This window comes from Halyomorpha halys, unplaced genomic scaffold (assembly GCF_000696795.3).
Source record: "Halyomorpha halys isolate HHAL.00 unplaced genomic scaffold, Hhal_1.1 Scaffold321.1, whole genome shotgun sequence".
Lineage (NCBI taxonomy): Eukaryota > Metazoa > Arthropoda > Insecta > Hemiptera > Pentatomidae > Halyomorpha > Halyomorpha halys.
Window position 1 is genome coordinate 1,063,552 of NW_027115809.1, and position 24,082 is coordinate 1,087,633.

The 24,082-nt window shown below is 30.2% G+C and overlaps 1 protein-coding gene across 1 annotated transcript in view; it reads right to left on the reverse strand.

Moving 5' to 3' along the window:
* The window catches only part of Snoo (Sno oncogene), a 240,681-nt gene extending 226,284 nt beyond the window's left edge, over positions 1 to 14,397 (reverse strand). The window contains exon 1 of the mRNA XM_014421471.2: positions 13,535 to 14,397. Within this exon, the coding sequence (XP_014276957.1) occupies positions 13,535 to 14,350 (816 nt within the window). The 5' untranslated portion in view covers positions 14,351 to 14,397. The remainder of the gene's footprint in view (positions 1 to 13,534) is intronic.
* Positions 14,398 to 24,082: the final 9,685 nt, after the last annotated feature.

Sequence of the window (24,082 nt, forward strand, 5' to 3'; positions counted from 1 at the left end):
ATATATATATATATATATATATTAAACAAATCTGATCAAAGTCACTTCTAAAAATATACGAAAAGATATCTGTTCTTCTTGGCATGATCATCATTTTACATAATTAACAAAAGTAAATTTTTAACAGTTATTTCTTCAACGATGAGTGGAGTATGTGGTAATCGGACAAAATGCATAACTGGGAATCAACAAATGTTTAGTTAAATTCCGCAGAAAACAAATTCGTGTTAATGTAAACATGGTAACATATCTACTGCAGCAGTTACCGATAGGTCAAAGTGCTGAGGTCATTTCTATTATCATGACAGTATCTACTGTCGTGGTAGCCTAGTCGCGCTAGGTACTGCGCGATAGTACATTGTAGTTACATTGCATGTAGCGGCGGTGAAGCTACTGTAACGTTAAATACAACAAGTACTTTAAATCACACTGCATGTCAGATGTAATGTTTTACAACTTAGTGTGTAAATTATTTGAATGGTATATGAAGCAGAACTTAGATATAAAAGAAGGTTTTGTGTAGCAGCAATTAAAAGTTTGTTTTTTTAATAATTACATAATATAATTTTGTTGCAGCAAAGTACCAGATATTATCCTCAATACAACAAAAAAGTTTTCATTTTGTTGGTTACCATGTTTTATGAATTAAAAATTAAAAAGTAAAGATGAAGTGTGTTTCATTCAAAAGTTTCACAACATGATTTTAGTTTTTAATATACTCTAAAAAATAGAAACGTTTCCTCAACCTAACTTATTGAAACAGAAAACAGATGTATTCGCGAAAAAATAGCATAGTCTCCAATCCGTGCTAAATATAACACACCAACCCAGAAGAAAAAGACAAAATTGTGCAGAACTAGTTTTTTCCACCTAAGGATTGTTGCTGGCCTCAAAAGTCATGGTGTATTCGCTTCCTCCTCGCGAACCTTGTCCCGCTTTTTGTTGTCAATTTTCAAGGAAAAACTGTTCAAGATTGTACGAAATCACGTTTGACTATATATAGCTAAGCAAATGTTTTCGCCCGTTAAATTGTTGTAATTACATAATCGTGCCGACGCGATGAATGAGCGTTAAATACCATATTTAATGCTTATTTTGGAAAATTTGAAACACTCTAGGATGACGCCATTAACTCAAAGAATATAAATTTCAACAAAGGAAAACAAAAATCTGTCTTATTATGTTTCTAATTTGAAGGGTACAGGGAAATAAAAATAACTAACAGAATTAATTTTTTTTTTTTTTTCAAATTTGAGTTATTAGAGCTATATATTAGAGTGTAACAGAAGCTCTCATAGGAAATTTATTTTTTATTCATAATAGAAAACCAAAAAAATAAATAAATACTTATTATAAGAATATATGCTATTATATTCCATTATACAAAGTAATATTTTATTTAAAATTTATCATTAAGAAATTACGTGACCATTTTAGGAAACATGAGATAATATAGAATAATGAAGGATGAGATAATTGTACTACTATATGTAATAAAAATTTAAATTAAAATAAATTAATATTTTTTGAGCTATCAATTTGTCGTTCTCGCATTATTGTGATATGTGATTACTCCCACGACAGATATCTGCCACGTGGAAATGCCCCTAAAGGTTCGTTGCGGGACGGGTCAGCCACGCGAAGATAACTAAGCAGCACCATGAATAAATTAGTCTTGAACTCAGTCTCAAAAACCGATATTAAGGTAAGCTCATTCCCAAGGCTTTGTCGCTTACAAAGCGATATCGCGTCAAAGGTTTGTTTAATATATTTGGAACTATTAATATAGTTAATTGAAGTATATAATAAATGTATAGTAAAAATTTAAGGAATTAAATACGCGTGGTTTTTCTTAATTTAGACAATAAATGTATACCAGATTTAAATCCTGGCACTGTAAGCCTAAAACGTTTTTGTTTCTATTTTATGGATAAATTAAAAAATACTTAGCTTGGGAAATGTAATAAAATCAATTTAAAAACCTATTATTTCGTTCTCGGTTTCCTTCCAACTAGAAATTTGGCAAGGCTTCGGTCAGAAACAACTCCATGACACATATTAAGAACCTTGCCAACTTTTTTTTTTAAGTTCGGGGAAAAAGTCATTGGATAATTTGGACGAATGACTTTTATGGCCAGAAGAACTGTAAAAGTCGATATCTTTGAAGAATGCCCGCGTTATGACAGAAAATTAAGCCTAGTCGATTGCATTATAGACGTAGTGATCACCATAAAAATATAATAGAAATCTTTAAACATATATTAGCAAAGTATTTGAACCTCTATTTATTTTATATTAACTTTATATTTATTTTTTTCATTTTATATGTTTATAAGATGGTAATTGTTTTTAATTAAAAACAATCTAATGATACCATAATGGAGAACCATTATTATAACAATAAAATTTATTAAAATATTTTATTTATTACATGCTTATTGAATTTCTTTACTTCTTTAAGAGTAAATTTTGTTTTTTCTTTTTTTTTCCATCCTTTCTATTTATTTTTTATTAGATGGTAATTTTCTTTATCTTTTAAAATGTCACCACAGTATTTTCAGCCGATTAATTAGAAATAATTAACCAAAACTGTACAAGGAATTCTTGTATGATTAAAATAAGGATTGTAAAATGGTATCTGAGAATAATTTTTTTTTATCATTGGACCTAGTAATATTTTTAAACTATGGACCATGGGGATTTTTAATCCTTGTGATACATAAATTAAATAAATCAATAATGTATTGAGAAGTAAGATTGAAGATAGTAAAAATTTCATCACTGGTGATTATAGAAAGTAATATACTTAAATATATAAATTTTATTTATTTATTTTTTTATCTAATTATTTTTCAGTACAGAAGTCAGTTATTATTTCTTAAATATATTATTTTTCTTACTAATTTGTTTTGTAATAATTGAAATTATTCAACAATTATAACATTGTGAATAGGTAGTATTTAGGATGTATTTTTTTACACGAACCTATATTAAAAAAAACTGTTACAATAACAACTTCAATTAAGGTCCACTAGGTCAATCTGGTAAAAAAGAAATATATGTAACACAATGAAATGAAATAGCTTTTTATTTGTTTGTATTATTTTTAGGCCAAAATTGAAATTATAAAAAATACAATATACATATTCACATTTAATGAAGAGAGAGAAAAAATATATATTAATTGACAAAACATAATCTTCTATTTCTCTTTTCTTTCTATCTTTCTGCATCCTTTCCTGCATAGGCCTTCCCTTTCGAGAGTAATGGGCAGCACTTCCCGGGGTGACCAGCCCTATTGGGAGGCGAGTTCTTTCCACTTCTCCTTCTAGACAACCATGTGCCTTCTTTTAACGCCCTCTTCTTCTTTGAAGGTCGTATGGATTCCCTTCCGTGGTCATTTTTGACCATTTATCATCTTCCCACCGAAGGAGATGTCCTGCCCATTTCCATTTGCTCAGTCTTGTCTTTGTCAGTATGCCAGAGAGTCCTGTTTTTTCTGGATCCAAGCATTTTCTGTTCGGTCCCTTTTTCTCACATTCGCAATATCATCTTGTCACACCCGTTTTCCTCTCCTGAGCTTTAGTCAGTGACAACGCTTGGCAACTATAAGAGACCACAAACCTGTCTTTTAAGGTCAATACTTATTTTTTCTTTCATGATATGCCAGAGGAACCAAAAATTATTCCAGTCGAGTGCCAATCTCCATTGGACCTCTTTTGCTCATCTTTCCGTGAATGATATTAACTGACTCAAATAGATATACTCCTCAACATATGCTAAATTATGGTTATTAATTTTACACACTTCGCTCAGCCATTTTCCATTGTTTTGATGCCTACTTCTTCCCATCCAAGACGCCAGAACACCATCTCCAACACTAGAACAAACAAAATTGGGGATAGCGGGTAACCCTGCCATACACCCCACTCAATATTAATGCATTGTTCTTACTTTTCAGTCATAATACATGCTGTCATCTCCTTATAAAGATCTATTATTATACTAATATATTTGTTCTCTATTCCTATTGTCCTCAGAGCCTTGAATATTTCTGCGTGCAAAAATGCCATTAAAAACCTTCCTAATGTCAAGGAAACAAAGATATAGAGAGAAGTTATCAATTTGCTTTCCTTATCAATATCATTTACTTCCTCGATGATTATTTTTTTCTCGATGAATTGAAAAAAATAACGAAATAATAATATAATAATAATAATGGATTCTGTACACACAGTGTACACTCGACAAAGCCCTTAAAATACCCATGGGTAGAAGAAGGCAGCACACTTCAACTGACATCATTGTACCACATCATCTTATTTTCAATGGAGGGTACGGAAAAAAAAAAAAAGTAAATAGGCTTTGAAGAAGTAATTCATTACTTGTTTAATAAAAATAATAAAGTTGTCGTAAAAGCTTAAATTTTTTTTTTATATTCCAAATATTAAACAGCATAATCATTTTTCATTTATTTCTATATTAAGTACTCAAAGATGTCAGGAAAATAAATTTTGTAATCTGGATGACCATATCATGGAATCATTTTGGTTTAATCCAGGCTTGGTTTGAGCCAACAAACATCTGAAGACGGAATTGAACTCTAATTATTATAATTTCTTATCACTTGAATAATAATTTACTTTTCATTCGTTCGTTCAATTAATCATGCCATAATGTAACATTAAAATGACGATCCCAACAGTACCTATATTTAGCAAAACGTTTACTGCTATATAATGAAATAAACATCCACCTGATAAATTAGGAAGCTTTATATATTCTAATTAATTTGTTTCATCGGATTTGAAATCCTCTTTTCCTCATTACCTTTAAACAGATTTTGCGAATTGAGGAAGTAGTCATGTAAATAAAAAAAAAAATTAATAAATAAAGGGACACTTTTTTACAAGATAAAAATTGTAACTCTTTGATGTGCAAATGAGGACATAGCTTTTTGTAACATTTATTTTTATCCTTATTTATTAAAACAGCCTTTTCTGTATTTAATTAAAATATATTTTAACTTTTAAAAAAAACTGATTTTTTTAAAATTAAGAATATTAAATTATAATTTAGACTAATATTAAAGGCATGAATAAAATATTAAATAAAATTAGTATCATAGTAAACATGAAGCGAATATATGTAAATTCTCAATGCCATTTTATTACAATCGTAAGAAAAAAAGTTAAATAATTCATTAAACGGTGTTTTAATGAATTAATTACAATTAAATTAATATGGTATGACTATTATATCAAAGTTTGTGAAGTGATTCAGCATTGCTCAGGCATGAGGAATTGAGATAACTAATTGATAGATTTCATGTTCCGATTGACAATTGAGAATTATTTGAAATTGGCCTAAGCTTTAATACTGACCCACAACGTAATGAACTTGAAGCAGGATGTTTGCATTTAACAGACCATATGACGACTGTCTAAATTAAAGTAGTCGGAATATATTTAAGTGTTCCAGAGAAATACTATATGATAAAAAAGTCTTCAGATGTATATATCAATGTGAGAAAATTTTTATGTAGTGCAATAGGAAATTTCAGTAGGACCCGTTACCCAAAATGAATACAGATCAAAAATGAAAAGAGAAGTAGGGGGCCATTCAAAATAGATTCAACAGTTTATTATTGATATCGGTAAAAAGAAAGAGACTTTGAACAAAAAAATTCATGATTTTGTTAATTAAATATTTCTTTTATCTTCTTATTGTCCACTTCCTACTTCCACTATTAATTTTTTCTTATCCTCCATTTCCTTTTATTCATTATAGTTGTTATATATTTTTTTGTACTTAGTTCTGATAATGTCCGAAAATCAGCCTGAAACTTTGGCACTAATAAACTTAGTTTTATTTATTTGTGTTCTTTACTGACCACACCCCTTACTATCTTTTCCATATATAATTTACACGGTCACAACCTAACGCATTATTAAATAAAAAACGATTTTAACAAATACTATGTTCATTCTAAACCAACGTTGTTTAGAAAATTGTCTAAACTGGAGGGTTTCCATTATAAGGTACTTAGTAGAGAAGTTCTTTGATACAATTTATTGAAACTTTGGAATATACCACTACACGAACAAGCCCTGTTTGCAGTTTATATTACTTTAGCATATTATTACTAATAATAAAGAATAAAAATAAGATTTATAAATGAGAGGAAAGCTGAGCTATGAGGAGGTGGAGGGAGGAATGAAACCTGCCATTATCGAGGCTGGTAGAAGTGGGTCAGGTCTGCTGTCTGGGATAAAGGTCTCGGGCCAGTCTACTCCCAACTCTCGCTCAATATGTCTCTTAGATTTTTACTTTAATTTATATTATATTTAATAAGTGGAGTAGGTATTTATTTATTTACATCTAATGCAAGTGAATAAATTATATTACGAGGTAGAAGTAATTGAAGAGGTGCTAAAAAGCAACTGGAATGGGTGTGCAATGTTGTCTGAATTGAAAGTAAACAATAAAATGTTAATCCACCGTCGTATAGAGGATTTAAACTGAAGCTAGCTTAAATATTGATATTTTGTCTTCGATACTATACATTACACTATCGATATTTTGGTTTTGATATTATCATTAACGCATTTTGGAAAGAATTAAATAAAAGTAATTAATTCTCTCCGAATTAATTAGGGAGTAAATAAATAAATTATATAGATGAGGAAATAAGGAATTATTTATTTTTAACAAAATAAAGGTTTCTGGAGAGTTAAATACTAAAAAGTATTCTTGAACTTGGGTTAGCGAAATCATTAATTACTTCTCTAAAGTGTATTTTCCTGTATGTACAGTTTTCATTTTATTACTATACGCTACAGTTTTCACTTTATTACTATACATGTTTTAATTTTTTTACTATACGCAGTAAAAAAATATTCACTCTGCGTTAGAATTAGACTCAGGCCTGAAATTCGGGCTAAAACGTTGGGGCTGATAAATTTTTACTTATTTGTGTATTGTATTTGTACTTATTATTATTTGTATCCACAGACCGTATCCCTAACTATCTCATAAAAATAGTAATTTCGCTGTACATAATTATAGTTTATTTCTTATTTTTATTAACTTAAAATATTTACCTCTACAACCCATGAAGGGTGCAGGGTGCAGTACTTTGCAGGTGCAGGGTGCAGTACTTTGCAGGTGAAGGGTGCAGTACTTTGTAAGGAAGTACTGTTACTAGACCAAAGGTTGTGCGTGATTCTTACCAAATCACCTCGATTTGGTTAAAATCACGCTGGAACGCCAAATTCCAAAAACGGCTGGGTGGACTCCAGGAGGGCTCCAGAACTCACAGGGTTGATTCACGGCTACAATGTAACGATTTTCATTAATTTTCTAAATATTTCATTTTATTTATTACTATACCTGAGTCATGGTTTACCACATTTACTTTACCTATCTCTTTACCTTTAACACCTCTTTACCGTATTTACATCTATTTCTAAAAAGTATTTTTCAACAATTTATTACACACGCTCTGTATTTAATCACACCTGGGTATATTTATAAGTAACTACCTTCCAATCTACCTATCACCACACACCAGTATACCATTGTATACTTCATTAAATTATTATTATTAATTTTGTATATATTTTTTTAAATAAAAATTTTTTTTTTTTACATATTTTTGTATTTTCTTTGTATATTTATTTTAATGTTTAGTCTATTCATAAAAGGAAAACATGATACAAACATTGTTGTTAACAATAAATAGTTTTTCTAGTATTTTGGTACTTGGTACCGCCACTCGGACTATCTTCCTAAAATAGATAATAATTACTGGTAGTTGGGATTGATAATAGGTAAACAGTACGATACGGAAAAACGATATGCCTTAGTTTATTGTAACCACAACTGAAAACAATAATAATTATTTATATCGATAGCGATTAAAATAGATAAGAATTTATCGCAAAACATTAAAATTCATAAGAATATGCAATACCAGAAGATAACCGGTAATGGCAAAGAGGTATTTCTAAAGGCAGGATAAAACTAATTATATCCAATTAAAATTTAAACAATTCGAAATAATAAAAAGGTATAATAAATACCTTGTAGAATATTTTAGTAAGGAAGAGGGCGGGGATAGAATTCTAATAAAATGTTAAGATTTTTATTTTTTTCCTCTGAAAAACTCGAGTTTGCAATTAAAAACTAAATAAGGAAGGGAAGTTGGGGTCTTTAACCTTTGCTTGAATTTCTGCCTAAGAAAACTTTAATATCCAACGTCTCAGCGTTATTAATTCGCTAAACGTTGACGAAAGGATTAATCTTGTAACTTTTAACAGTAATTTAATTTATTTATATTCATAGTAAATCAATGAGTTATTGATTTTAATTTATTTAAAATTCATAAGTTAATAATAATAATATAATCAATAATATTTATTACAGAATTAAAGAGAAGAGAAAAGTAACAAACGGGAAAATTTCAGAACATATCTAAATTTAATTTTTACTTTTGTATTAATGTTTTATTAATATAAAAAAAGAAAAATTCCGTAAGAGACATAAAATAATTGTTACAATACAACTGGAATATTCCACAAGGCTTGAATCTCTGAATCATAAGGTCCTGAACACCAATAAGTTTTTTGTGACTTAGCGGGTACCGATTTAATTTTTGTCGACTTTATTTTATTTTTATTCTATATAAATTTGATGTTGGATTTTGTTAATGTTGTTTTAAAAAAGAATATCGTACTCAGTACAGATGCAAACTACATACCAAACAAATTATAAAATATTCCTCACTAATAAAATGTATAAAAAAAGTTTAAAGCAGTGTTTCGAACACTTTCATCTCATTTTTGACACATAAAAAAAAAAAAAAAAAAAAAACATACGAAACAAAAACAATAGAACAAGACATCAACAAAATACAAAAAAGTAAAAAAAAAAGTTAAAAAAACAGTAAGGAGAAAACCCAAATGAAAAAGGAGTGAAAACCAATCAAACGAAAAAGCCGAAAAAGCAGAAATAAAAAAAACAAATAAAAAAAAATGCGGCCAAAGAACACAGAATCACTGCTCAAAAAAAACAGTTAACAAATGATCAAACGAAGATGCAACAGTAAATAGAAAGACAAAAGGACACAAATATCAACAAAACAAGAAAACACACCACACACAAACAACAAAAACACCAAAAATTTGCAAAGAAATAAATAAAAAAAAATGTAGGTCAAACATAAAGAAAAAAAAAAATGATGTGCAAATAGATGACAAAAAATTAATAATAGAAGAAGACAAACAGGGGGCGGCAAAAAAGAAGAATATAGACAAACAAAAAAAAATGTAGTAAGGCCAAAGCATAGAACAGACAGTCACCACACCACCACAGCTAAAGAACAAAACAAACCAAAAATACAAAGAGAAACAAAAAAAAAAATAAAAAAAAAAAACAACACCAAGAAAACCATACAAAGGTTCACAACAACAGAAAAAAACAAAAAAACAAGGAACAAGAAAAAAGGGGATAAGATCAATTTTGTTAAATAAAAAAAATAAAAATCCCTCGCTAAAAATCAAAAAAAACAAGAAATAAATAGAAAAAAGAAAAGAAAGAAAAAAATAAAATATACATGAAAATAAAAACAATAAAGACAAAAAAAAAGGGAAGAAACCAAAACAGAAAAACAGAACCTTAAGAGACAAGTAATAAATAAAAAAACAAAAAATCAAAATTCGGCGAAAGCGAGGAGCAGAAAAAAAACAAGACAAGACAGCAAAAAACAAAACAAAAAAAAACACAAAACACAACAAAATGCAAAAAAAAAAATAAAAAAAAGGAGACAATCAAAAACCACAAGACACGTAAAAATAGACTGAACAGAATAAACCCAGAAAAAGAAACCGAATTCAAAGAAACAACAAAAGCTCTCACAAAGACTCACCCCACAACCATTAAGGCAAAAAACAAATAGACACAATGAGATTAAGTTAAAATGAGAAAATAAAATCCCCCAAAACCGGAGGCCAGGAGAAAAAAGAGCGAAGCGAAAACAAAAGGTAAGGAAAAAAAATCAAAGTGCGGTGAGCACATCATACCAGTGGATATAAAAACTCCCAAGAGAAACTAAAAAAGCCGAGTACCAAAACAAATATGGAAATACGAAAAACAGAATCGAAAAAAAAACAAAATCCAAAAAATAACAAAAGATAGAAACCAAAATATTTAGCGAGAAGAGGATACCAGCAAATACCACCCTCATTGCAGCGATACAGATGTGACATTACAAACGCACACTTAAAAAAAATAAAATGGTCGATGTACGACACAACACAACAAGTGGAAGAACTACTACTGAAAAAAAAAAAAAAACAAAACCAAGAACAGCATTGCCACCAAAACATAAATTTTTATTTTAAACAAGTTAACACATTCGTATGTAAAATAAATAAAAGTCTGCGACCAGAATATCGTTTCAGAAATATTTCTAAAAACATTCAGTTTTCAAAAAATTTTAATAATAGTTTTCAACGTCCTGTGATAAATATTTTATAATATATTCAGTCAAATAATTATTATCAAATAAATTCCTAAATTAAAAATTTAGACATACTTTTGAAAATCTGGTATGTGAATCATACAACATTCAGTTTCCACCCTACTTCATAATGTTAATATTTCCTCAAACTATATTTCCAATTATAGATTAAGTTAAAAAATAAATACAACTACTATATTTTCTTGTTCCCAGGGTAGTTATGACAATAGTAAAAAGTTGTGACGTCATAACAAGCATGAAACACAACAAAACATTATTTTCCTTCTTTAGTAATAAAATTCTCTCTCAGTTTTATTTAATCATTTTTTTTTTATTATTGCTAGCAATGAAATAGGGTTAGTTATTTTAAATAAGCAAAGTTAATGTACTTTACAGGAAAGATTTTTAAAAATTCGTCATTCAAGCCTTCAAAGACTATTTAAAAAAGAATAAAATCTAGCTGATATTAAATAAAACATAATGTTAAATTGATATGATTAGTTAAGTCAATATCATTTGAGCATTTCAGTTTCGAATATTCTTCTTAGACTCATAAGAAATTAAAACGTTTGTTTTCATCGAAAATTTAGATTTGTAATTTACAAAAATTACAATACTTCCCTCTACTACGTATTTCATATCAGTAATTAAGACGATCATTATATTGTAGAGTACATAGTACATACGGCATGAACCTCCCCTCCCATCATAACACAGAAAAAGGCAATCCTTACCCGCCGGACCCGCCCCGCTAAGACCCCCGGGGAGCAACGGTTCTATAACACTTTTTAATATTATAAGTTTAAATTAATATATAACATACATTTTTTATAAATTTAGGCTAAAAATACACGGTTCATTTTCCCTTTCACTTGCATATGTATGCTTATACAACATTCAGAACTATGGAAACAAGAAAACAAAGTAATAGTTTTTTTCACCTAACATCATATCGTTGAAAATATAGTAAGGGAAAGCATACATCGTGAATTATAAAGAAGTTATGTATGTATATATATGTCCTCCATAATAAAATATGTTCCAAGTCTAGAAAATTACAACAGAACTCAATACGGCAAAGTAAGAAATTTCATATAAAATTGCCTACATCGACAGGAGGCTTAACACCCTTCAGACCGTATGAAAATGATCATTTTATTTATATATCTCTAACACGTTTCTAGTACAATTTTCCTAAAAGGTTTTCGGAAGAAGAAAAAAAAAGAGTTGTTGGTATGAGAGGGTCTGTAAAAACTCCTACTGGCGTTATTCACGCTCTAATAAGCCAAACCCTCCGTGTTCCACTGAAATTTCCCGGGTACCAGTAATTGGAAAAGGCGACCATCAAGAGGATTGGGAAGACTCCCATTTTTGTTTATCCTTCGTCTGCAAAGGCCGTAAAACCGTGGCTTTTGTAGGTGCGAGGGATCTTATAAGGAGTGTCTTAGCAATTTAGAGGAAAACCTCAAAATAATTAACAAAAAAAAGTGAATTTTAAATATAACCTGTTGAAACCTTGATATAGCAGTTTAAAACATTAGCAAGTCGCAACAGCTGACTCAGGTCATGAATAGATATTTAAAATATCATTAGTTAACTCCCGAAAACAACTGCCTGTTGATAACAATCGGGACTAGTCAAACGGTGCTCTTCTCGTCCAAATATTCTTTTAAATGAATAAATGTGAATCTTAGCTAATTAAATAATTGATAGAAATGTAACTAAATTTTGCCTGAATACTATATAAGATATTATTGCTCAGTTATTAAAGTAATCGCTTCACCAGAATCATTTCTTTCGAAGAACAAACAAATCAAAGTTCATGATAAACTTTAAAATGCTATTAAAATGTTTTCTTTGTTCCTTTAAAAGTTTGCCAATGTAAATTAACATTTGTTTGGGAATTATTTAAAAAAATAGAATTCACGGTTGTATCCATTTAGAGAGATACCTTTGGATAAAAAAAGAAAAACAACATTCTCAGGGATAAAATACCGTATAAATATTACTTTCTGTTGATCTAATACAGTTCACTTAACATTATTAAATAAACTAATACACTCATATTAGAAAAAAGAAATAGGCTATTGAAAAACTGTCGATTTCTATGTTATGACAGTACACAATATTTAAAAAAAGAAATTAAGAAAGAAATCTATTTGCAACGTAATAGCTTATATAAATTAAAAGTTTTATTAATTTGGGTTAAGGAATGGACAAATAGATACATTCCTGTGGTTTTAAATTTAATAAATATGCAGTTTCTCGATAATAAATACAAATTAACAAGATAACCTCAATTTTTAATGACATTTTTACTATCATTATATCCTATTAGAGAAAAAAATATAGTAAAGTAAATCACACCTAACCATTGGTAGAAACAAATAAATAAACAGAATTAAGTCCTGAAAAACACAAAGTTCGGTACATTTTATATTATATTTACTTGGTCAAATAAATAAACTTCATAATACATTAATATATAAGTCATCAATATATTACATTTAGCATTAAAATAATATCAGATGTTTTTCATTTCTAAACTCTGGATTAACCAGTCTCCCGCTCAAACTGCAGTGTCCTAGATAAGCATAGTTCCACTTTATGTTTCATATTCCGTTATGTAATTGTAAAATAAAAGAAACAGTTCATATAAGTGACAAAATGTATTATGATATGAATATATTAATATATTGAATATTTTATTTAATTTTTATAATAGAGCTATTATTTCGAAATTAGCCGAGTACCAGAGGAGATAAGATGAGACTTATAAGATCGTTGATGGCGTATCTGCACCGGCGCCTGTATCATATAAGAGGCTCACAAACAACACAGGCAGTTGTAACTTTTCTCGCTCAAGGATCACTCTAATAAATCACATTTTTTCTCAGACCACTTAAAAACTATAACATGCACTTCTACTCTAATTCAGACGCAGTAAAACCAATCAAGATAAATGATAAGAGCTAAGGCTGATAAGAAAATGTAATGGATGCTATCAATTACCTGTTTGAGCATGTTGTTCTCGAGGTGCTGCTGCTTGAAGAGGTCCAATAACTTCTCCCTCACTTCGACCTCCGGCTGATCCTGGCAGAGCAGGAGGTAGGCCCGCCAATTGGCAGAGTCGAACCCCCAATGACAGGTCCTCGTCTCCGGTGGCCGGTGCGAGTGACAGACGAAGTGGCGAGGTGACATGAGACCCCGGCACTCTAGACACTCGATGCACCTCGCGTCGCTGTCCGCGTAAAATTCGGGCATACACAGTCCCTTACACTTGCCGAAGCACTCATGATACACTTTGAACGAGAGGGTCACCTTTGGAAGTCGATGCGTCATCAGGGGTCGGTGCAGCAGGGTGCTGCATAGCCGTTCGGCGTCAGTCTTTGTGATGAGGCCGCAACTGGGGGCGGTCTTGGGCAGAATTCCCGTTTCTTTCAGTTCATCCAGTTGTTCTGGGTTACACCGGGAGCAGAATATCTGGAGGTCGTCACAGACCTGGTTGATTTGGTGGAGTGTGAAGTCCCTTAGGATGCTGTTGAGTATCTGGGGCAGACAGAGGCGCTTTTCGCCTCCGACGAGGAAGCAGGTTATACTCTCGCCTTCAAGGAGGGTTTCGCAGCGCTGGCTGGGACTCCTGTCGGGGGCAACGAGAATAGGAACCGCTTGTACCGGGACGGGGGGCGGTGTGGCGGCGGGTTCGACCTTTCCCACCTCCTGGAGGACGGTGCTCGGCCCTTGCAGAGATTTGGGGGCACTCAGCTGGTAGGTCTTGAGCACTCTCTTGAGGTGGGGGTTGTATACTTGTCCCATGAGGGTCTCCATCGATCAGATCATCCTGACGGCCTGGCGTTCGAACACTCACTGCCGGCTCTGACTCCCCGCTGCCCCCTCCCCTTCGTCCCCACCACTCTCTACCCCCACCTCACCACCCCTCTCCCTCCCGTCAATTAGGCCACAATTACCTATCGTCATTTCTACTTAATCAAACACACGGTCGTCTCACATTTCTCATGACATCTAAATCCATCAATCATACAATCCTCACCCATTGACAGTTTTCTATTTCATTTATTGGTTATATTAGGAAATATCCTTGATTTTGAACCCACGTATCTATTGCAGCATATTTTAATCAGGAATGTATTGAATTACCTTTAATATATAAAAACTTATAAAGAACAGCCACTATTGTCATAATAGATCATCATGTGATCATAGATCATATTTACGTTTCGATAATTGTAACGAAAATGGAGAGCAGAATAATGAAAAAATTGTTTTTATTTATTCAGTGACTACTAAGAAGAGTGTTTATAATGGTTTCTCAACAATCTGGTGCTTAACGAAAAAAATAATCAAAATTATTTAATTTTTTAGTGATACCCAATTATGTTGTCTCCTAATCTTCGTGAGCTTTACCGCATGGTTTCAATTGATATCGCTAAAAATGTTGACTGTTTTACGGAATGTAGATTTCTTGAGAAAAAAATATTACAAATCTTTACTTATTATATTTAATATAAAATATAACAATAATATTCGTTTTCCTCCATACCCTTGACCATAACAGGCAGAATTGGCAGTATTCAGTCTGTACTTCAGATTCTTTCAGTAAGTGAAGGTGGATGAACCTAACCGGCGGAAGCGAGGATTGGCTAATATTATCAATACTTCCTTAGCTTAGGAAGTTTCAATACTTCCTTTTTTTTCTTTTTTAAATATATTCAATTTAAAAAACATTGAACTTGACAGCAGAAAGTCCGTTCAATAGTTCTGTAAAAAATAAAGTGTGTTCATATATAATAATAAGGAGCTTCCCTTGACAGATCATCAGAACCTAAAGCGATATGATCGAACTCAACTTAATCTTCTCATCTACATCACGGCCTACCTCTCGTGGTCCCCTTATCAGTTTAGCGCACATTACCTTTTTGGTGATTCACCAATCTAATAACTTTAAACAGCAATTTCAATCGCCGTAAATTTAAAAATATTGATTTATTCTGAATATATACACAAACACACATATATGGATAGATAAAGTATCGCAGCATTTTAGGTTTTTTTTTCTCCTTTCTGTATAGTAAAAAACCTGAATGCAACCGTAGGTGTGTTGATACATTAGGTGTTTTCTGTAATCGACGTCATGACAACTTCATACTTATAGAAGCAAGTTCACTAAATAACTTTAGGTTGACTTTATAAAACATAAAATACGATTTATATATAAACTACTAGGCTGTCTTTGAATGAAAACAATTGTAAAATAAATACCGAACAATCAGTTCAATGCAATCATTTTTATGTGTTGGTATAATAAATTTATTAATTAATTAATAATATTTTTTTTGGATTAACCAGAGAAATATAGATATTTAATCCAAATAAACAAGATTAAACGTACTTTAGAGGGTTTTTGAAAATTCGGTATTTAAGCCGCGTTAGACAATTTAAATGTGAATATAAAATTATAGTTGATAAAAATTATCATTTAAGGGTCCATTAATTTTATTATCATAGTTTATTCAAAAACGATATAACCGCTTTCAAGAAAATAAAAATAAAATTTAAGTCAAGGTATGATTGGTACTACCAGTTAGTCAATTTTAACAGAAGATTTAACATCTCAGGAACATGCCTGCCCAAAATAGGTGATTTCAGTTTCGACTAACTATTTTCAGTTCAGGTAGAACGTTACAAGTTTCTGATAATCTGTTATTTGTTAACAGGTGGAACATAAAACGTTTATAATCCAAAATAGCAATATACTGAAAAATTAATATATAAATATGTATATATTAATATACCTCTTCATTTTGAAACTATACAATAGTATATTTAACTGAATTTATGATAGTTTTATTCTATCACAATATTTGTTTCTTACCTATTTACTGTATTTATTTTATTTTATTTTTATTATTTATGTACTTTTAGTTATTGTTTTTTCTCTAACCTTATGTTTTATTGTATTATTTTATTTATTCTTGACAAACAGTGTTTTATTTTTGGTTTAATGAACTACTCACACATCTTTAATTATTACATACACATAGATATCTATGCATATAGAATTTGATTGTTTAAATGTATTCACCATAATTATTACATTTACTTTTTAGTTATTTTTGCCAGTTTATGGTTGAGAAGTATTTCTTTTTAAGAACATTTGATTTTGTATTTTATTTTAATATAATGTTACATATAATATAACAAGTTTTAATGTTTAACTCCACTTTACATATAATATGCGGTTTTGAATAGAGTATGTGCAATTTTCTAAATAAATTTCTCTGGCACAGGGAAGCTAAAAAATTATATACATATATATGTGTGTATAAATAATTATATTAATTTAAATTATGAAGAAGATATTCAGGGATGGGGTCACAAGAAAACAAAAAAAAGTTAATTAGTTAAATAAAATATAGTTATAATAATAATATAATATAGTTACAAAAATATAATATAGTTAAATAGTTCTTAACTATTTTTGTTTTCTTGTGAACGCATCCCTGACCATCTTTTTCATGATTTTAATATATTAATTTTGTTGAAGTATTTCTTCATATTAATTATCAGTTAATTTTTAAAATTTAAATTGTTTAAAATCGTTTTTTTAATTAATAACGCCCTATTATGTATAAGTTTTATGTTTTTTTTATCTATTCATTTCGTTCAAGATCTTGTTGTCTTAGTTCAGATTTGTCAATAATTTCATTGACTAATCACTAACGCCATCCTAACTTTTACCCCTTTAATATTGTATTGTATGGGTATTGGTGCAAGCACAATGTTTCTAAATAATTATTGTTGATTACTATGTGAACCAACCCATTCGAAAATTATCGGATTAAAATGGATAATATTTCATCTACTTATTAGATGGTAATAAAAAATAATAATTTTTTCTAATTTACGCAATGAGCTTTTTATGAGTACTCAGAGAGCATTGTCGAGATTGGGAAGATAAAAAAGACGTCACCCTGTAGTTGATCAATACGGCAGTGTAGACCGGTCTGGGGTTGCTCTGTCATATGGTCGGTCCCCTGTCTATGCATCTCATTTTGCCATACATAAAATGTATTCTGATGAATATTAATGTATGAATTTAATATAATGATATATATTATTTTATTATTTGAGGTCTTTCAAGTAATAGTGAGGTGATACAAGTTATCCTTGTTTTATGATAGAGCTCGAATAAATCATAAAATAACTCTCATACTAATATGTGTGGAAAATCCAATTGAATATTGGTATCAGGTTAGAAGGAACAAATAGCTTTGATCAATCCTTATTATGTCTACTTGAGTAGGATGAGTTACTTGCACTGTTTATATTCCTATTATAATTTAGATTTCTCCTTAATTGCCTAGCAGTTACCGATATCAGCTTGAAAGAATCTAATATACTTTAGAGTCGCGATTAAAATCATCCCTTCATCGAAGGCCTAGAGGCTTTGAGAAAAAGCTGAAGGAGATTAGTGAAGTTGTTGAAAGGGCTTTATCAAGACGTCCAGGTTAAAGCCTTCCCGATAGCGCCATTTAGAGAGCTCGGGGGTAATTTAGATATTGCTCGGCCTTCGATTGAGTCTTCCTTTCATTGAGTTATTTTATTATAATGCGTGCTACCGTGCGAATGAGCGGAGAGTACCGTTCGTCGCAACGTCATTTATAATGTCATTATTCAGCTCACGATCCCAGCCAGCGAAGTATGAAATTAATAAATGTTTTAGTTATGGGAGATACGTTGAACAAGGAACATTATTTGTTGTAAGAAATATGCTGTCTTTAATAAGCTATATTAATAATTAAGAAATGGTGAAATTCAATATTTGAAGGAAAGTGAAGAAGAACAACAAATAGTTTTCAGCTGTTTAATTAATTTTAATTTAATTTAATTTATTTATTTAATACCTGATAGGCCTGGTGGGCCTTAGATGGTTAATATAAGTTACATTTTTTTTTTAACTATGGATTATGGGGGATGCATATAGTCTTTTGCAAAAGACACCTCTAACACATATATACAATGTTATAAATTAAATTAATTACGATTAAATAAATAGTTAAAAATAATAATTCTTAATAAGAGAGAAAAGTAAGGTTAATAACAAAAATAACGACATTCGAAGACCTAACATAACAAATATTGCCCTTTGGAAAAAAAAATTTTGAAAAAAGGAAGAATAGAAAAAAAATTAAACATGAGTAATGTCAACAATGGAATTGATAAGTTTGAAGTTTATAACATGTCCTGCAGCAGCCTGAGCTTCAGTCTTCGGGTTGAGGTTGGATTCTCCAAGTTATAAGTCACTGCTGCTTTAACTGTCGGTAACTGGGAATGGAATTTCATGAATCGTATTTTATTGTAATCTTCTATTGACTCCATTTGTAATTCCTGATGCAATTGGCTCTTTCTTACAAACCAAGGAGCATTCACTGCAATTCTTACGACTTTATTTTGAAACGATTGTACTTTTTTTCCTTTTCGTTAAGGATGTCACTTCCCAGACTTCACAGCCTTACATCAGCAGTATTATTTTAAAAATTAAGAACAGCTGTATCTGGTCTTAATTTGGAATTTCTGTTTAGGATAGGATATAGAATTGCTAACCTTCGTAGGTTTGAGTTAGTTGTTTGTTGATATGGTGATTCCAGGTAAGGCGGCGATCTTGGTGAATTCCCAGATATCTTACTGTTTCACTGGCATGATTCCATTTCACATTTTTACCTTTGAGGATTAGTTCCGGACGAAGACTTATGTGCTGAAAATTAAAATGAATTAATTTGATCAAAGCTAAGACTTTGAATTTTAATTAAATGCAAATTAGAACAATTAAAGAGGAAACTCTTCAATTGCATATATAATATTTATTCTTAGAAAGTTCTTAGAAAGAAAAGGTTCAACTGAAAAAATTATTGCAATTTTATCCTGAACAATATTTTTTTTTTGAGTTTATGGTTTCATCTCAAAATATACAGTGAAACATTAATATTTCTAACGATTAATTATTAGTTAGCAAAAATGTTCATAAAACAAGCGAGGTTGAGAAAACAGTACAAGTCAGGGAATTGCCAAAACAATTTATTTGTTTTTAACCCTTTAGAACATTTTGAAACTTTGTTTTTTCCATCGAAACATATGTTTTTCAGAGTTAGTTTAAGGAATTATCTGTGGAAGGGTAGATAAGCGAGAATTTAACAGTATACTATTACCTGAAAATGCTTAAGCATTAACAGCCATTTTCTGACTAGTACTAACTTTGCCACCATCCCTACATTTATTTATAAAGAATATATTTATTAGTTGATATTTTGAAGAAAAGTAATAAAGTATTGTTGAATAAAAAAATACGTATTCATATATTTTAAAAAAAAATCAGCTACTCCTCTTTTCCAGAACTAAACTCCCCTCCCTCCTTCTGTCTGTACCTCGAGGCTAAATTGAAAATAATCACTTCAAGGCGGGACACGGGGAAGTTACTTCTCCGCGGTAGCCTTCGAAATCCAACTTATTTCATTTAATATCTACCGAATCGTTTTCCTATCTAGAGATATAAGGAGATGGCTTCGCATTGAGAGGGAATATTCTTGAGAATCATACCGACTTTAACACAATAACCATTCCTAACTTGGGCGTCTTCACACAAAAGGTGTTTTGAGAAATAACGGGGAAATATTCTAAATATTAAAACAGAAATTATATCATATTAATTTTTTTTTTAAATAATTTTATAAATTGATCAATTATTGACGAAGATAGGCGCTGTGTTACTTACTCCTAGCACCTGGATTGGAATTCGGCTAATTAAATTTCAATCTTCGGCGGATATACAAATTTAGAGGTCCCCTGATAACCAAGTCTCGCAAAATGGTCTGTGTGTATAAACAGCCTAGCTCAAAAACGAAAAGTCATCAAAATGAAACTGACGACGAAGTGATAACAACCATCTACATACACGTCACTACACCAGAAGATACAACACATCTAGATCTCATCAACAACATTCACTTGTATGTTACTCCAAATGTTGTTGTTATCTCTTTTTGTTCTATAGCCCTGATGAAGACCTGAAACTCAGGTCGAAACTTCGGCATAAAATAAATAAATATGGTTTTGTTTATTAATGTTGTTCTTTGCTGACCGCACTCCCCGACAAACTTCTCCAGGAAAAAATGAAATTACATATTTATGGCTCGTATGGGCTATGGGAAGAAAAAAAAGGCAGTGATTTCACTCAATTTTAGATTACTTTAATGAAAAATATGTATAATTACTAGTCAAAGTAGATGAGTCTGATAAGTATAGTCAGGGGGGAATAAAAAATGGCCACTGTTACAAAACTGTAAAAAAAACTTTTTCATTAGGAGCTCTATTATCTTTAAAACTATGAAAAACACTAGAAAATCTAAGAGAACATCATTTCAAGTTGAGTAAATTTGCTAAAATATTAGCCTTAATAGAGACGTTCAATAGTTCTCGAGATACAGTATTTTAAAAAGCAACATTTCATAAAAATGTACTGTAAGATTAGTAGTTAATGAATTTATTTTGAGAAATCTATATCTCAGAAACTATGAAACGTATAGATGTATATTAGCACTCAAATTAAAGCTAGTTTAATTTACCATACAGTAGTTCCTTACTTTTATCTTCGTAGGAGCTGCAGTTTTCATGATATTTGCTAAATTAAATTGATTTATAGTTGTTCGGAAAATAAGTTGAATATAAATTGACAATAAAATGAAAAATTTTATTTCAGAACCGTATGACTTACAGATGTCTGCCAGCATTCAAATTAAAGCCAGTTAAATTTATAAAATAGTTTATAACTTTTATTTTTGTAGGTGTATTTTATATTTGACATAATAAATTCACAAATTATTAATTTCTAGTTGTTAGGATTAAATTTTGATTTTTGAAAAATATATCTCAAGAACAATAAGACATACATATGTCTGCCAACACTCAAAATAAAGGATATTTATCTTACTTTGATGTAGTCTATGAAACGTATCTTCGTAGAGGTAGTAGTTTTCGGGATAATCGCATATGATTATAACTATAAATCAATTTATTTTAGAAAATATCATTAAAAGTACTATTCCTACGAAGATAAACTTAATAAACTACTTTATAGACCATTAAACTAGCTTTAATTTCAGTGCTAATAAACATCTGTATGTCGACTGGTTTCTGAGACATGGATTTCTCAAAATACACTAACTACTGATCTTTCAGTACGTTCGGTACATTTTTATGAAATGTTACTTTTAATAAGCTATATCTCGGGAACTATTGAACGAATAGCTCTATTAGGCCTCATATTTTAGCATATTTACTCTACTTTAAAATACGTTTTGTTAGGTTTTCTAGTGTTGTTGGTGGTTTTAAAGATATAGATAAGATATATTATTTAAAGATATAATAAGAGTTCCGAGTATAAAATTAATTTTTTTTTAACTTTTTGAAACAGCCACCATTTTTTATTCCCCTTACCTATGCTTGGCAGACTCATCAATTTTGTCTAATAATTATTCATAGTTTTCATTAAAGTAATAAACATTTGGGCTGAAATAACTGCCTTTTTTCTCCTCTTGGTCTCTTGTACTATCAGGCCTAAGATGTCATAGCAACATTTCGCTAAAATCGAAGCAACTAAAGTGACACTTTATAGAATCGATTTTGACTAAAATCAGTGAATTAATGAGCAAGTAAATGGCACTGAAACTGAAATGGAATTGAAACTGTCCAACACGGCTTAAATGGCAAATTTTCAAAGATCTTTTTCTAAAGCATCTTTAATTTAAAAAAGCTAACCAGTTTTTATTGTTAGTAATAACAAAAAAATGTATAAATACAAAATATTATAATAATACAAATAATGAACAAAAACAGATACGATACTAACGGAAAATGGTGAAACCATGCGATCTTTCACGATTGTATGACTATTATATTATCTTGGGTTACACGCTTGTGTACATGGCAAGAACTATTTTTAAATTAATTATTCCCACCTATAATCTAAAATGTGATTGTATTCAAGCTTAAAAATCAAAAATTTTTGTTCATAATTTTCGCCTTTCTTTAGATTATTTTCTCGAAAATAACAAAAATAAAGATAGCTTGAACACGATCCCACTGATCTAACTAAACCTTGATAACGTAAGTATTAGAAAGTGAAAGTTGTGTGACTTTATTATCTTTGTGTTCTTGAAATTTGCTCAAGTTTTTTTTTTTATACACAAAGATTTCTCTATTTTTCATATTTTCTTTTCCGACTTATTTTTTTTTTCTGATGATTGCTTTTCCTCTCTTGTATGTGTTTTTTTAGTAATTTTATTTACTTGGACAACCACATCTGTATGTCTCTAGTTTATGACCAATGCAAATAAATAAAATTATCTATCTTAGCAGCCAAAGTGGTAAAGCAGTCCTGTGAGTCGACATACTTGATATTTTCTGATATATTAAACAATTAATTTACATAATAAACCATTGTCATTTTCAGTGTTTTTTTTTTATTCATTTTCTTTTAACATTGTTTACATCACAATTCGTACGTATTGATACTATACTTATCAAGTATTTCATTAAACGAAAGAATAACTTTATTAAAATAAAAGGTTTATTAAAATTTACTAAACAATAAAAGCAATGAAAATAAATGGACTTAATATATTATTTCTAATAGTTGGAGGGGGGTCTCATTAAAGCCAGAGCAACGAGAGAGACAGGTGGCGCTGCCTAGTGGCCGCCACCCTAAGTTTCTCTCTCATTGATTATTCCTTAATCGTTCTGTTATGACTCCGTGTTTATTTATTTACTTTGGTTCCAAGTTGGCAAGTTGCTTTGGAATCCGCTGTTTGCTTTTGATTGGCAGGTTTGGCTTTTCTTTTGCCACCGGCTTGTTTTTATAATGGGATATATTTCTTGTCTAATTTTTCTGTAATTGAATAGTAATAGCACTTGAGAATTTTGCAGATTATTTAGTCTGTTTTAAAATTTTACTTATGTATATTTTTCAATATTTCCGTTCCTATTGTCAATAGAATTTGCTTTAATTCTCCCTGATCTATAGTTGACATTTTTATAATCTTGCCAATCAGTCAATGCTAAAGAACTTTTTTTATATTATTTGCATTTATATATATCCTTGGCGCTCAGAAGTACAAAACACCAGATCTAGATATACATCATTGATATTTTCGAAGTAGGGACTTCGGAATAAAAGAAGAAAGAAACCATAGTTAATATTATTTTAAAGTCATTATTCTTGGCTATTTGATTATTTTCATATCTGAAAGTTTTAGGTGAAGATATGTGTATTTAATAATCATTGGGAAAGTTCCCTTTACGACAATTATAATTTAAAATCAAGATGTCCGACGTTTTGGCTATGTGACTTTCGTTTGTGGGCATTTAGGGTTCCCTAGTTTTACTGCACTACAAAAATCTACCAGTTGTGACAAGAGTTTTGTTTTGGAAAAATTTATTAGTAATTGACACGGTCCATTAATGTATTCAATTTAAATGTTTTATATA